The 17,021-nt window shown below is 47.3% G+C and overlaps 1 protein-coding gene across 3 annotated transcripts in view; it reads right to left on the bottom strand.

Moving 5' to 3' along the window:
- The window catches only part of WRN (WRN RecQ like helicase), a 148,021-nt gene that overhangs the window by 18,392 nt on the left and 112,608 nt on the right, over positions 1-17,021 (bottom strand). For all 3 annotated transcript variants that reach the window (XM_066574530.1, XM_066574531.1, XM_066574532.1), the window contains 2 exons: positions 5,795-5,892; positions 4,277-4,352 (listed from right to left, as the gene is read on the bottom strand). In XM_066574530.1, the coding sequence (XP_066430627.1) occupies positions 4,277-4,352; positions 5,795-5,892 (174 nt within the window). The remainder of the gene's footprint in view (positions 1-4,276; positions 4,353-5,794; positions 5,893-17,021) is intronic.

The following is a 17,021-nucleotide window of genomic DNA, read 5'->3' as shown; positions in this document are numbered from 1 at the left end:
GCCACAATGGGTATGCTTCTGAACACGGGACAAACAGGGGTATCCTGTGTTAAAATTACATATTTGCAAAAATATGAAATTTTATTTTTTCTCCTCTAAACTGCATTAACTCCTGAAAAAAAAACCTGTGGGTTCAAAATACTCATAACACGCCTATAAATACATTGAGGGGTACATTTTTTAAAAAGTGGTCATTTGTGGGGGTATCATTCTGACACCTATGAGCCTTTGCAATCTTAATTTGGTGTAGGAAAACAAAGTGTTCCTCAAAATGTTAAATAACGTTTAATTTGTACGTCTCCTAAATGATTAAAAAAAAACATGTGGTGAAAAAACAATGTCAGAATCACTTGGATATGCAAAACCTTTACGGAGTTATTCTATGTTAAAGTGACACATGTCAAATTTCCAAAATTTGGCCTGGTCATTAAGGTGCAAACAGGCTTAGTCACTAAGGGGTGAATTCCCTCAGAACCGCAGGGAGCATGCCATCGGGACCTAGCCGACCTAGTAGAAGAAAAAAAAAGAAACACCCGGCACTAATTTCTCCTTATGCATCATTTACTTATGTAAAAAATATAAATAAATGAAACAAGAAAAGTACACATAATTCGTATCTCTATGTGGATAAGTAGTACAATAAAATAAGGCTTTATTTATCAAGCATAGGGAATGCAGTACAAAAAAACCTAAACTATACAATGGTACAAATCACAAGAACAGAGGTAATATGTTATTTATGCCTCAGGTCAGCGCAGTGCAGGTTCCGTCACTGATTCCCATCTTTTAAGCAGAAAACTTCATAAGGATGGAACCCCAAACACACCTAGGATAGAACCTGTAATTTCAGTCTGTGAGCTGGGATCTCTTTGATGTCTGCTCCATGTGGTTTTATGTGCCGGTCAGTATTTTTAGCTGGATACAAAAGTGCTGAGACTGACGCTTTTGTATCCAGCTGCAAAGACTGCCGGGGACGGAAGCCATGTGAGACGAAAACCTAAGAGGTTGTAGACTCATACATTAAGTCTTATGGTTCTGCCCAGGTTTCCATCCCTCTGCAATTTTCTGCATCGTAAACGAAAACCTGAGATGAAACCTGCGCTGGAGAGATAAATGCAATGTGAAAGACGACTAACTTGGCAACTCCTTTAATGCTGATAATATACCGCCCCTTACAAAACTGAGTTAATTTCACATTTATGGGCCCAGTGTAGGACAGGGGACATACCAAGACTTAAAGGGGTTTCTGGAACTTTTAAAACACAACCTAAGGGCAGGGAATACGATAAAATAAACTATGCAGTGCTTACCTGTTGGCAAATTTTGGAGCTGAGGAAAAAGTGCTGGCCCCTCAGTAGCGACTCATCCCTAACCTATTTATCTCCGCTTTCAATAACAAAAATACAACCAATCTCATATCATAAATGCAGCACCAGAACCAAGCTTATAACATAACTATAGCACTAGAACCAAGCTCCGCCGTACATACCTACAGTACCAGAACAAATCACATAAATACAGCAACAGACCCAAGCGTATAACATAACTATAGCAGTAGAATGAAGAGCACTAGAACCAAGCGCCATACATACCCACAGTAAGCAGATAAATACAGCACCAGAATCAAGCTTATAACATAACTATAGCAGTAGAACCAAGCGCCGTACATACCTACAGTATCAGAAATAAGCAGATAAATACAGCACCAGAACCAAGCTTATAATTATAGCAGCAGAATGAAGCGCGTACATACCTACAGTACCAGAACTAAGCTCATAAATACAGCACCAGAACCCAGCTTATAATATAAGCTTAAAACCATGCGTAGTACATACCTACAGTACCATAACTAATCTCAGTAAGTAAATACAGCACCAGAACCAAGCTCATTACACTAATACAGCATATTTATTAGTGCTCATGTCCACGGGTGTTCTTTAACCATGTATTTCGCATATGTTGCACACCCACATGATACACGCATATGTTGCACGCACACGATACACAACTATCAACAAAAAAATAAAGTTATGGTTCTGTAAATCTGGGGATGCAAAAAAAAAAAAAAAGTCTATGAAAACCGCTTTTATTGTGTAAAAGTAGAAAAACATTGACATACTATATACTATTATTATATCATAGTAACCATGCTGACCCACAGAATAGAGGCAATATTATCAATGAGACAAGATAGACAGTACTAAATGTAATATGTTATAAAACTGTAGTAAATCGGTTGTGGTTTTTATCTCCCCCCCGCCCCCCCACCCCCACCCCACCACCACCACGAGTAAATAAGAATTAGCCAGCAGGTTTTATGTACTGCAAAATTGTGCAGCCGAAAAATACAGTTCATCGAGCAAAAAGCATGCCGTCTTATGACTACATCACCAAAAAATGCAAACGGCTCTCCATAATGTATACTGAGGACTTGCCTATTCAGAGCAGACCCTCGGCCCTAAGGGCATACCCGAATAGGAACCTACTACTAGGCCCAAAAACATAGGCCCTAAAGATAATGGATAGCAGTTCAAACTAAACTGTACATGTCTAAGGGTAACACTTGTTTAGGTGTACATTTTCTCATTATTATTCTATGTTTTGGTATAACAGCTTAACCCTTTTATGGCCAAGGGTCATTTATGCGCCTGCGTGCAGGTTACATTCTGCAGTCTTGTTATTCCCACTTTAAAAAAAAAAAAAAAAAAAAATCTTATTTTTCTAATTTTTTGAGTGACATATCTACATGAAAGCTTGTTTTTTGCGTGTCAACTAGAGTTGAGCGAACGTACTCTTCCGAGCTTGATGCTCGTTCGAGTATTAGCATACTCGATGGTGCTCGTTACTCGAACGAGCATCACGCCGAGAGGGAGAGAGAGGGGGAGAGAGGGGGAGAGAGGGGGAGAGAGGGGGAGAGAGGGGGAGAGAGGGAGAGAGAGGGAGAGAGAGGGAGAGAGGGGGAGAGGGAGAGAGGGAGAGAGGGAGAGAGAGAGAGAGAGAGAGAGAGAGAGAGAGAGAGAGAACAAAAAAAAAAAAGCTCGGCAACCAGCGGGTCCCATACACAAATGCTCAAGTCTCCCATTGAAGTCAATGGGGTTTGTTACTCAAATAGAGCTCTCAAATTTTATGAAAAGCTCGGCCTGAATAACGAGGACCCGAGCATTTGGGTGCTCGCTCATCCCTAGTGACAACTTCTATATGATGTATTGGAAGCCTTTGTTAAAAAGAAAACAAAAAGAGGGGGTGGGGGTGGCATTTTTTTATCATGTTTATGGTGCAATAAAAATAACGCATCTTTGATTCAAGTATGAGTACAATCATGCTAAATGTCATAGTTCTTTTTTTTAATAGTAATTAAAAAAAAAAAAATTAATAGAAGATTTGTTTTCTGTTGCCATCTTTTGACCTCCAAAACTTTTTATTTTTCCGTGGATGGGGCTGTATGCGGGCTCGTTTTTTGCAGGGTGACCAGTAGTTTGTATTGGTACCATTTTGGGTAACATATGGATTTTTGGTAGCTTTTCATTACATTTTTTCTTGAAGACGTATTTTTTTCTGACAGTTACTCTTGCCCAATGAAAAAATTGAACTGTTATTGATGTAGTAATGCCAATTTTTAGACGACTAGAAAAATGTATTTATTTTTTTATAATACTGAAAACAGTCATTAATTTTATCTTCATTTTACTTATTCTTATTATTTAATACCCACAGGGGACTTCAACTTGTGATTGTTTGGTTGCTTACGTTTTTCTAACAAGCTGCCTATTAAAGATGTGCTACAGGCCCCAGAGACAGCCGATACCCGCCGTGTAATGAGTAGGTTCGGCTTACGAGCCCGCTGCATACACAGCATGTGTTGTGGACGGCTATTTCCATCCTAACTGCACGAGGTATGCACAGTTAGGACGTAAATAGTTGTATATGTCTCACAAAGGGGTTAACCAAGGTGTGTGATCTATTTTGAACTACCATTGGCCTGCTCATTATCTTAGGCCATAAGCTTTTGGGCCTTATTTATTTGTAGCATGTACTTGGGCCTGGTAGTAGATTCTTGTTGAGGATCACCCATAACAAGGTGGGGTTCCCGCTTTGCAAATGACTGTTCACTCGCACACCCAACTGCTGTGTCTTCTGGGTGCTTATTTCATGTAATCAGATGCAAGAGAACTTTTAATCTTTGCAGGCCCTGTTTGTGCTGTGAAGATGCAAATAAAGTGATATGAACAGTGTGACCACGACTAGTGGAGAGAAGCATAAAAAGCAAGAAACTAACCTGAATGCCAGCTTCAGGCGTCTTTGATCCCACATCTGGTAATGCCTTCTTAATCAATGGAGAACGCGCCTGCAAACTATTTAAGAACACAGATGTAAAGAATACAATGACACTTTGTCTAGTCTAAGTTTTCTTCCTCTCTATTTCCCTCTTGTGAACTCAGCTGTGTCTGTATATTCCAGTTTTATAAAGAGTACATGCTTGGCCGCATCACATATGAAGAGAGACCCTCCTGGTATCTTAGAGCAGGGGTCTCCAACTCCAGTCCTCAGGGACCGCCAACAGGTCATGTTTTCAAGATGTCCTATAGTAAGAACACCTGCAGCAATGTCTGAGGCACCGACAATAATTACATCACCTGTGTAATAACTGAGGAAATCCTGAAAACATGACCTGTTGGGGTGCCATGAGGACTGGGGAACACTGTCTTAGAGGTCCCTGCAGCGAGATCCCCAAAGACCAGACTTTTATAACACAGTCTATAGTCACTTAACTCCTCCTAGTAGGTCAATAAAGAACAAAACCCACAATCATACTAAATCTAGTCCTTATTACTATTCTCTTAGGTTTTTCATCAGCTGCTCAGCTAGAAAGCATCTGATATAAAATATATATATTGTAGAATTATAGAAGTCCTATATGCAAGAATAATGAATTGTTAATTTCTCCTCAGTTCTTTAGCCCTCCCCCTCATTTGTATATTTTTAGGAGATTTCAATAAATTGAGAATTGAACTAAAATGCAATGCAATTCCTATCCTCTTCTTTTTGGGGATGGAATACTTCGTTATTTCAGTTTACACTCTGTATTCCATCCTCTGGTATACTCAGGCCTTTTATACATGGCAGTATAGTGATCAGTTATTTGTAAGCCAAGACAAGGGTTGGACTCTACAAGTATAATGGAACGATTTGCACCTCTTCCCTGTGTTGGACCCACTCCGAGTTTTGCTTACAAATGTGTATTCAAAATATGGATCAAAGTGGTCTTAGATTCAAAGCCGTTTTGAAGCATTAAAGGGGTTGTCCCACCAAGAGATGTTATTGTTGATTGGTGGTAGTCTGAACACTGGGACCCACGATGATCACAAGAACGGGGGTCCTGAATGTCAGTGCATGAATAGAGAAGCAGTGCAGCTTGCGCCTTGCCAGTCCATTTACTTCAAAGGGACTGCCAGAGATAAGAGATTAGGCTCTCAACTATCTCCCTAAGTCCCGTTGAAATGAACAGTGGTGTAAGTATGACCATTGCTCCGTTCATTTGGCGACCTTAGGTCACAGTAATTGGACTCCCATCGATCAACTAATCATCTTGCATGTTGTAGATGGGGGAGAACATCTTTTGGTGGGACATCACCTATGAAAAAAAAAAATAAAGGCTAGACATATTCCAATAGCCATCTTCTGTGCAGTGTTTTTTAACCACACATACAAAGGCCCATGTGTATATCTCCCTCACCTCCACCACCTGTCCAAGAACAGTACTATATGGGTGTGTAAGCTTTGGTTACAATATTACCTTGGCACAACAAATTTTCGAGGGCATAGCTCTTCGTTTGGGGTCAACATAAGACTTGGGCACGACTGAGTGGTCGCTTTACTCATCCAGTTTCTTCCCTAAAGAAAAAGTACATTTCATGATTCACAAAGCTCTACCCCACAGATAGCAACCATTTATTCAAGTACATGTCGAATGAGCACAACTTTCCCATTTGTTAAAATTCAGTGTAACTAGAGTTCCATCTTTAAACAAAAAGAAGTTAAAATATCAGACATCTTGTAATTTACATCGTTTAGCTTGTTCCCACCTGCGCTGTACATTTCATTTGTAGTTTTTAGTACATAATGTGTGCCTCAATTTATACTGCAAAATGTTTACAGCATAATAACATGTATGCGCACAATATATGCCCATTAAAAGGGGTTTCCCGCGACTTAAAATTGCTTCCAGCCGCTCTGTACTTCCAGCAGGGACCTTCTGTAGCCAGTGATTGGCTGCAGCAGTCACATGTCCTGGTCAGCAGCAAACAGGAAGGACAGAATTTTGCAACCGTGGGAAAAATAAAATCAGAGGATGTAACTGTGTTGTACAGAACTGAGCTAAGACTAGGTGGTGGTCTTACACACCTCTACAGAAGAGGTCCCATAGCTGGCCAGCCAAGAGGCCCCTACAGTGCTGGTGGAACAAACCATGAGCTGGAAAGACAGAGCTTTGCCTTTAACACAATACATCATGCAAATGACCATTCTGATCCATGAAATGATAACAGACATGGATACCGTCCAGAAAGAATAAAAGAGATTTGGAGGAAAAAAGGCCAAAGACCTGTAACCACATCCAGATGTGTTGTGAACATTCCCTATGATGGGAAGGATCTTCTTTGACTGAAAAAAGGGAAACTGAACAGAGAAAGATACTAAGAACTGCAAACTCAAAATCCTGTTGGATAAAAGTGACAACCAGCAAAGAGGCTACATATGAAGAAGCGGCAGCAGAGGCTTAAAAAGGAGATGACTACATATTCCAAGAACCAGGTTACGCAGCAGTAAGGTGCTGATTAGAGATGAGCGAGCGTACTCGTCCGAGCTTGATGCTCGTTCGAGTATTAGGGTGTTCGAGATGCTCGTTACTAGAGGCGAGCACCACGTGATGTTCGAGTTACTTTCACTTTCATCTCTGAGACGTTAGCGCGCTTTTCTGGCCAATTGAAAGACATGGAAGGCATTACAACTTCCCCCTGTGATGTTCAAGCCCTATACCACCCCCCTGCAGTGAGTGGCTGGTGAGATCAGGTGTCACCCGAGTATATAAATCGGCCCCTCCCGCGGCTCGCCACACATGCATTCTGACATAGATCAGGGAAAGTGCTGCTGATGCTGGAGCTGCTATAGGGAGAGTGTTAGGAGTGATTTTAGGCTTCAAGAACCCCAACGGTCCTTCTTAGGGCCACATCTGACCGTGTGCAGTACTGTTGAGGCTGCTTTTAGCAGTGTTGCACAAATAATTTTTTTTTGTATATCGGGCGTGCAGACCATTGCGTCCTCAGTCTGCAGTCATTGTACAGAGTATAGGGCCAGTACTGGTGAGGCAGGGAAAGAGGGAAAGGTGAAAGAGATATACTGTCTATATAGGCAGTGGGCTTTTTCAAAAAAATTGGGGAAAAATACTATATTTGGGCTGCCTGTGACCGTCTTCAGTGTACTGCGTGTCTGCTGGGGGTAGTAGTCCTAATTAATACGCAGCTAAGCGTTACAGCAGGCTTGCGCAAAATTGTTTCCTGGCTCTGCTGTGCCCGTTACATCACTGCCGTGATAGCGCCAGAGGGAAACAGTATACATAATATACGCTGCATACAGTATCTGTCTGGTGTTTCAGCTCGCCATTTAAAAAAATTGAAGCAAAATACTTAAGGCCTCATGTCCACGGGGAAAATAAGAATTAAAATCCGCAGCGGATTTTAACTCTTCTCCCGCGCGCGGATCCGCACCCCATAGGGATGCATTGACCACCCGCGGGTAGATAAATACCCGCGGATGGTCAATAAAAGTGATTTAAAAAAAAATGGAGCATGAAAAAATCTGGACCATGCTCCATTTTCATGCGGGTCTCCCGCGGGGACGGCTCCCGCGGGCTTCTATTGAAGCCTATGGAAGCCGTCCAGATCCGCGGGAGACCTAAAATAGGAATTTAAAAGCATTTACTCACCCGCAGCGGGCCGAGAAAGTCTTCTCTTCCTCACGGCCACATCTCCCTTGCTTCGGCTCGGCGGATGTGCCCGGCGCATGCGCGCGGCACGTCGACGACGTGCCGGCGACGTGCCGCCGGCGTGACGAATTCATCCGCCGGCCGTAGAAAGAAGATCCGGCCGTGACGCAGAGAAGATGACGCCGCAGCGAAGAGAAGAAACGGAGCGGATGGGAGGTGAGTTTACTCTCATTTATTGCTATTTTCAGCGCTCATGTCCGCGGGGCAGGAGGGACCCGCTGCAGATTCTCCATGGAGAATCTGCAGCGGATCTGATTTTCCCCGTGGACATGAGGCCTAAGGCCTACCACTGCCCTTTGGCCACTTGACTGCTTCTGCGCTGTGAATTCCACTAGCTCAGTCCTACGCACCTAGGTCTCACTACAGGCGTGCGCAAAATTGTTTCCTGGCTCTGCTGTGCCCGTTACATCACCGCCGCCATAGCGCCAGAGGGAAACAGTATACATAATATACGCTGCATACAGTATCTGTCTGGTGTTTCAGCTCGCCATTTAAAAAAATTGAAGCAAAATACTTAAAGGGGTTGTCTCGCGCCGAAACGTTTTTTTTTTTTTTCAATAGGCCCCCCGTTCGGCGCGAGACAAACCCAAGGGATGGGTTTAAAAAAAAAAAAAAACAACATATATTACTTACCCGAATCCCCGCTCTGCGACGACTTCTTTCTTCCTTCTCCAAGATGGCCACCGGGATCTTCACCCATGATGCACCGCGGGTCTTCTCCCATGGTGCACCGTGGGCTCTGTGCGGTCCATTGCCGATTCCAGCCTCCTGATTGCCTGGAATCGGCACACGTGACGGGGCGGAGCTACGATGACGACGCGGGACCAGCTCTCCGGCACGAGCGGCCCCATTCACCAGGCAGAAGACCGGACTGCGCAAGCGCGTCTAAAAACGCCAGAAGACAGCGAATTTAGACGGATCCATGGCGACGGGGACGCTAGCAACGGAGCAGGTAAGTGAATAACTTCTGTATGGCTCATAATTAATGCACGATGTATATTACAAAGTGCATTGATATGGCCATACAGAAGTGTATGACCCCACTTGCTGCCGCTAGACAACCCCTTTAAGGCCTACCACTGCCCTTTGGCCACTTGACTGCTTCTGCGCTGTGAATTCCACTAGCTCAGTCATACGCACCTACGTCTCACTACAGGCATGCGCAAAATTGTTTCCTGGCTCTGCTGTGCGTTCCGTAAGCGAAGTCAGCCTCCAACCACAGGCCAATAAGCGGCACATTTAATTACAGCGTTCTGTTTCTGCTCTACTCGTAATACACCATGCTGAGGGGTAGGGGTGGGCCTAGAGGACGTGGACACGGGTGAGGACGCGGAGGCCCAAGTCAGGGTGTGGGCACAGGCCGAGCTCCTGATCCAGGTGTATCGCAGCCGACTGCTGCGGGATTAGGAGAGAGGCAAGTTTCAGGGGTCCCCAGATTCCTCTCACAATTAATGGGTCCATGCCGTAGAACTTTATCAGAAAATGAGCAGTGTGAGCAGGTCCTGTCGTGGATGGCAGAAAGTGCATCCAGCAATCTATCGACCACCCAGTCTTCTACGCCGTCCACAGCTGCAACTCTGAATCCTTTGGCTGCTGCTCCTCCTTCCTCCCAGCCTCCTCACTCCATGAAAATGACACATTCTGAGGAGCAGGCAGACTCCCAGGAACTGTTCTCGGGCCCCTGCCCAGATTGGGCAGCAATGGTTCCTCTCCCACCAGAGGAGTTTATTGTGACCGATGCCCAACCTTTGGAAAGTTCCCGGGGTCCGGGGGATGAGGCTGGGGACTTCCGGCAACGGTCTCAAGAGCTTTCAGTGGGTGAGGAGGACGATGACGATGAGACACAGTTGTGTATCAGTGAGGTAGTAGTAAGGGCAGTAAGTCCCAGGGAGGAGCGCACAGAGGATTCGGAGGAAGAGCAGCTGGACGATGAGGTGACTGATCCCACCTGGTTTGCTAAGCCTACTGAGGACAGGTCTTCAGAGGGGGAGGCAAGTGCAGCAGCAGGGCAGGTTGGAAGAGGCAGTGCAGTGGCCAGGGGTAGAGGCAGGGCCAGACCGAATAATCCACCAACTGTTTCCCAAAGCGCCCCCTCGCGCCATGCCACCCTGCAGAGGCCGAGGTGCTCAAAGGTGTGGCAGTTTTTCACTGAGAGTGCAGACGACCGACGAACTGTGGTGTGCAAGGTTTGTCGCGCCAAGATCAGCCGGGGAGCCACCACCACCAGCATGCGCAGGCATATGATGGCCAAGCACACCACAAGGTGGGACGAAGGCCGTTCACCGCCTCCGGTTTGCACCACTGGCTCTCCCCCTGTGCCCCAACCTGCCACTGAGATCCAACCCCCCTCTCAGGACACAGGCACGATCGTCTCCCGGCCTGCACCCACACCCTCACCTCCGCTGTCCTCGGCCCCATCCAGCAATGTCTCTCAGCGCAGCGTCCAGCCGTCGATAGCGCAGCTGTTTGAGCGCAAGCGCAAGTACGCCGCCACGCACCCGCATGCTCAAGCGTTAAACGTGCACATAGCCAAATTGATCAGCCTGGAGATGCTGCCATATAGGCTTGTGGAAACGGAGGCTTTCAAAAACATGATGGCGGCGGCCCCGCGCTACTCGGTTCCCAGTCGCCACTACTTTTCCCGATGTGCCGTCCCAGCCCTACACGACCACGTCTCCCGCAACATTGTACGTGCCCTCACCAACGCTGTTACTGTCAAGGTCCACTTAACAACGGAAACGTGGACAAACACAGGCGGGCAGGGCCACTATATCTCCCTGACGGCACATTGGGTGAATTTAGTGGAGCCTGGGACCGAGTCAGAGCCTGGGACCGCTCACGTCCTACCCACCCCCAGAATTGCGGGCCCCAGCTCGGTGGTGGTATCTGCGGCGGTGTATGCTTCCTCCACTAAACCACCCTCCTCCTCCTACTCAACCTCTGTCTCGCAATCAAGATGTGTTAGCAGCAGCAAGTCGCCAGCAGTCGGTGTCGCGCGGCGTGGCAGCACAGCAGTGGGCAAGCGTCAGCAGGCCGTGCTGAAACTACTCAGCTTAGGAGAGAAGAGGCACACGGCCCACGAACTGCTGCAGGGTCTGACAGAGCAGACCGACCGCTGGCTTTCGCCGCTGAGCCTCCAACCGGGCATGGTCATGTGTGACAACGGCCGTAACCTGGTGGCGGCTCTGCAGCTCGGCAGCCTCACGCACGTGCCATGCCTGGCCCACGTCTTTAATTTGGTGGTTCAACGCTTTCTGAAAAGCTACCGACGCTTGTCATGTGGAAACATTAAGTTTTTGGGGGGATTTGTGAGGGTATATGTATATATTGCCATATGTTTTTTATGCTTTTATACCTGTATGCAAGTTCTATTCAATGCTAAAATGAGAAAAACTTAATCTGTCGCCTTACATCAGATATTCCAAAGGCCTTGCAAGGCGAAGACAAAATGTATTAAACACCGCAAGGAAGAACCGTACACGAAGGCCGCGTGCTTGGCTGTTTTCCCAGAAGCGCCGTATCTAGATAACGACTGTTCAACTACGTATATAACTTTCACTGTCTCAGCCGGAAATCCGGACTTTACATATATGGTAATGCGGTGAATTTGAGCCAATGAGACCATTACCCATTCCTAGTGATGAGACCAAAGGGTATAAGATCCCATGTAATCTGTAATAAAGTGCGCAGTCATGTCCCCGTGTGAGGAACTATACCAGACTTCCGTGTGTGGTGTCTCTTCTTTACCGCCGGCAGCGGGGCATTGGGGTGGGCCTGATTGGTGCTGTACGCAGAAATTTCCCTGACAGTCAGACCTGCTCGGAAAGGTGCTCCGGCTCAGCGCACATTTCCACAAGTCCAAGACGGACGCTGCCACCCTGCGGACCCTGCAACATCAGTTTAATCTGCCAGTGCACCGACTGCTGTGCGACGTGCCCACACGGTGGAACTCTACGCTCCACATGTTGGCCAGGCTCTATGAGCAGCGTAGAGCTATAGTGGAATACCAACTCCAACATGGGCGGCGAAGTGGGAGTCAGCCTCCTCAATTCTTTACAGAAGAGTGGGCCTGGTTGGCAGACATCTGCCAGGTCCTTGGAAACTTTGAGGAGTCTACCCAGATGGTGAGCGGCGATGCTGCAATCATTAGCGTCACCATTCCTCTGCTATGCCTCTTGAGAAGTTCGCTGCAAAGCATAAAGGCAGACGCTTTGCGCTCAGAAACGGAGGCGGGGGAAGACAGTATGTCGCTGGATAGTCAGAGCACCCTCATGTCTATATCTCAGCGCGTTGAGGAGGAGGAGGAGCATGAGGAGGAGGGGGAAGAGACAGCTTGGCCCACTGCTGAGGGTACCCATGCTGCTTGCCTGTCATCCTTTCAGCGTGTATGGCCTGAGGAGGAGGAGGAGGATCCTGAAAGTGATCTTCCTAGTGAGGACAGCCATGTGTTGCGTACAGGTACCCTGGCACACATGGCTGACTTCATGTTAGGATGCCTTTCTCGTGACCCTCGTGTTACACGCATTCTGGCCACTACGGATTACTGGGTGTACACACTGCTCGACCCACGGTATAAGGAGAACCTTTCCACTCTCATACCCGAAGAGGAAAGGGGTTAGAGAGTGATGCTATACCACAGGACCCTGGCGGACAAACTGATGGTAAAATTCCCATCCGACAGCGCTAGTGGCCGAAGGCGCAGTTCCGAGGGCCAGGTATCAGGGGAGGCGCGGAGATCAGGCAGCATGTACAGCACAGGCAGGGGAACACTCTCCAAGGCCTTTGACAGCTTTATGGCCCCCCAGCAAGACTGTGTCACCGCTCCCCAGTCAAGGCTGAGTCGGCGGGAGCACTGTAAAAGGATGGTGAGGGAGTACGTAGCCGATCGCATGACCGCCCTCCATGACGCCTCTGCCCCCTACAACTACTGGGTGTCGAAGCTGGACACGTGGCCTGAACTCGCGCTGTATGCCCTGGAGGTGCTTGCTTGTCCTGCGGCTAGCGTCTTGTCAGAGAGGGTGTTTAGTGCGGCTGGGGGAATCATCACGGATAAGCGTACCCGCCTGTCAACCGACAGTGCCGACAGGCTTACACTCAAAGATGAACAAAGCCTGGATTTCCCCAGACTTCTCTTCTCCAGCAGCGGACAGCAGCGATACCTAAACAATACGTAGGCTGCACCCGCGGATGGAAGCTTCGTTCTCTATCACCATCAAAAACGGGGACCTTTTAGCTTCATCAATCTGTGTATTATATTCATCCTCCTCCTCCTGCTCCTCCTCCTGAAACCTCACGTAATCACGCTGAACGGGCAATTTTTCTTAGGCCCACAAGGCTCAGTCATATTACTTTAGTAAACCATGTTTATACGTTTCAATTCTCATTAAAGCATTGAAACTTGCACCTGAACCAATTTTTTATTTTAACTGGGCTGCCTACAGGCCCAGTTACAAATTAAGCCACATTAAGCAAAGCGATTAATGGGTTTCACCTGCCCTCTTGGTTGGGCATGGGCAATTTTTCTGAGGTACATTAGTACTGTTGGTACACCAATTTTTTTGGGCCCTCGCCTACAGTGTAATCCCACTAATTCTTATGGGCTTCGCCTGCACTCATGGTACAGCGAGGTGTGTGGGGTTGGCCTACACTTTTGCTACATAAATGTAACTAGGGCCTTGTCTATACTGCAACTACTGAAATGTGAAAGACTGTTATCTCCCTAAACTGCTGCAACGGGAATGTTACTGTGGCCTGTCTTGACTGCTACTACTACTGAAATGGAACTAATAGTGTGCTCCTCCTATACTGCTGCTTCAGAATTGTTACTGGGGCCTGTCTGGACTGCTACTACTACTGAAATGGAACGAATACTGTGCTCCCCCTATAATGCTGCTAGTGATATGTTACTGGGGCCTGTCCCTAATGCTACCGCTGAAATGTTACTAATTCTGGGCTCTACCTATACCGCTGCTAATGCTATGTCACTGGGGTGTGGAAACGGAGGCTTCCCAAAGACATGATGGTGGCGAGGCCATTTCCCACCAACGCGGTTACTGTTAAGGTGCATATAACCACGGACACGTGGAGAGGACACGTAGTGCCTCAAAAACATCCCCCTCCTCCTCCAACAATGAAAACATTCTTGGCAAATACCTTTGCATTGGTCCGTCTGGTGGCAGTCCAAGAATTTCGCCTTTACCGACACAACAAGAGAGCCCCCCCACCATCCCCCCCCCGCCACGGTCCACTTAATCCTGGCCACATTCCGAAAACCAACTAAATAAAACCGCGCTACTAGGTCCGCAGTCGCCACCACATTCCCAACGCGGTTACTGTTAAGGTACATATTACCAGTCTGACTGGGGCATGCACTGTGGGCTGAAGCACACCTGTATTGTATGTGACGTTAGCTCTGCTGAGCAGGGCACTGCAATAGGATACATTTATGTACCGCCGATGGGTACCAGGGAGCCACCCATGCTGTGGGTCCACAGGGACTTCACATTAGGGATTTGTACCTGCCAGTGTCTATGTATTAAAAACCCCAGTCAGACTGGGGCATGCAGTGTGGACCGAAGACCACCTGCATTTAATCGGACGTTACCTCAGCTGTGATGGGCAATGCAATGGGATATATTTATGTACCGCCGGTGGCTTCCTGGGACCCACCCAAGCTGTCGGTCCACACGGAGTTGTAACTGCATGTGTCCACTTCTAAAGAACCCTAGTCTGACTGGGGCATGCAGTGTGGGCCGAAGCCCACCTGCATTAAACCTGACATTACCTCAGCTGTGATGGGCAATGCAATGGGATATATTTATGTACCGCCGGTGGCTTCCTGTGACCCACCCATGCTGTGGGTCCACAGGGACTTCACATTAGGGATTTATACCTGCCAGTGTCTATGTATTAAAAACCCTGGTCAGACTGGGGCATGCAGTGTGGGCCGAAGACCACCTTCATTTAATCGGACGTTACCTAAGCTGTGATGGGCAATGCAATGGGATTTATTTATGTACCGCCGGTGGGTTCCAGGGAGCCACCCATGCTGTGGGTCCACAGGGACTTCACATTAGGGAGTTGTACCTGCCTGTGTCTACTTATAAAAAAACCCAGTGTGACTGGGGCATGCAGTGTGCGCCGAAGCCCACCTGCATTTAATCTGACGTTAGCTCTGCTGTCCAGGGCACTGCAATGGGATACATTTATGTACAGCCGATGGGTTCCAGGGAGCCACCCATGCTGTGGGTGCACACGGAATTCCCATTGCGGAGTTGTACCTGCCTGTGACTATTTATAAAAAACCCCGGTCTGACTGGGGCATGCAGACACCTTGACAGAATGAATAGTGTGTGGCACATGGGTTCCCCATTGCTATGCCCACGTTTGCAGCTCCTGATGGAGGTGGCACAGGATTGGATTTCTCATTGCCTCTGTACAGCATTGTGGGCTGTCGCCCCGCCCCTTTTAAAGAGGGTCGCTGCCTGGCCCTGCCAACCCTCTGCAGTGTGTGCCTCCGGTTCCTCCTCATGGCAGACGCACTTATAAATAGACATGAGGGTGGTGTGGCTATGAGGCCAGCTGAAGGCTGCGCAGGGACACTTTGGTGTGCGCTGTGGTCACTGGGTCGTGCAGGGGGGGGGTTGGGCAGCATGTAACCCAGGAGAAGTGGTAGCGGAGTGTCATGCAGGCAGTGATTGTGCTTTGTTGGAGGTAGTGTGGTGCTTAGCTAAGGTATGCCTTGCTAATGAGGGTTTTTCAATAGTAAAAATTGTTGGGGGGGGGCACTCTTGCCGCTATTGTGGCTTAATAGTGGGACCTGGGAACTTGAGATGCAGCCCAGCATTTTGGCGCTCGCTCATCTCTAGTGCTGATATAGGAACTAGATGGGAGATCCGTTAGAGAGAAGCCTACATAGCAGGGAGAAATCTAAGCTTATGGCCAAGCCCCAGATTCAATTCCTGCTGGAGAAAAGACATGATCTCGGACAAGTTAAAAAAAAGGAGGTTGTTGAAGAAGTTGCTGCCAAGTTAGAAGAAAGACTTTTAGGTAACATGGTAAATACAAGATAAGGAAGGATTTTTGGTCTTTACCATGGCTGAAATGGCTTGTATGAAAAACCACCAAATCTCAGGACTGTAGCTTCAGTCATGCCAAAAACATAGTGACATTAGAAAGCTGGAGAAAGACTGAATCACCAGAAGACATTGCACAGAGAAGAGACAATGTGGGCATACCACACAGAAGATGCCTGCCCAATGCAAACAGGATTGTTGATATGCCACCAGCTTTGATAATACTGGAGAGAAGAGGGAAGATGTACATTAGAATGAAGTAGGGAAAGACTAGTATCTCCACTGCAGAAGCCAGAGCATGAAGTAACCACTTATCTGCCATCTATATTCAAAAGACCGCTACTGGGATATGGCCTGCAGACAGAAATGGAATGTGACCCACACTCCACAATAGGATCCGGTCTGACACTGGCAATTATTTGCAGTCATAGGCCAAGTTGATGGCTGTTATCTTCTCTGACCATGGTAGCGCTGTCAGACAGGACAGGATTGCATGACTCTGCAGGGGAGTCCATACAAAAAAGGAAAGGGAAAAGACCAGCCCTGAAGAATGGCTGCATAGAAAAGCCCCTAATGGGATGCATTATGTACCAGCACTGGGAGGAATGCTGTTGTTAATACTCTGGCCAGGAAACTGATTCGTCCGAATGGAGAGAAGGATGAATAAGAGGTTCCAGGATGATTAGAAGGCTGCATAGCTTTCAGAACAAGAGGAAACTAAAATAAGGAAGCAATACCCTGCTGGTCTTATTGTAATACTTCAAGATGTTGTAAAGCAGTGACTTTGGTTCTACGGGTTTGTATCAGTAGTAGAAGGCAGATAGAGAAGATAACAGCTAACCACAATACGGATGTGGGGCAGGAGAAGTTGACCCCTCACTATACCCGATTTATGTGACAAAAAG

This window comes from Eleutherodactylus coqui, chromosome 7 (genome assembly GCF_035609145.1).
Source record: "Eleutherodactylus coqui strain aEleCoq1 chromosome 7, aEleCoq1.hap1, whole genome shotgun sequence".
In the NCBI taxonomy this organism is placed as follows: domain Eukaryota; kingdom Metazoa; phylum Chordata; class Amphibia; order Anura; family Eleutherodactylidae; genus Eleutherodactylus; species Eleutherodactylus coqui.
Note: the sequence above shows the minus strand (reverse complement) of the source record. Positions and strands in the feature narration are given on the sequence as shown.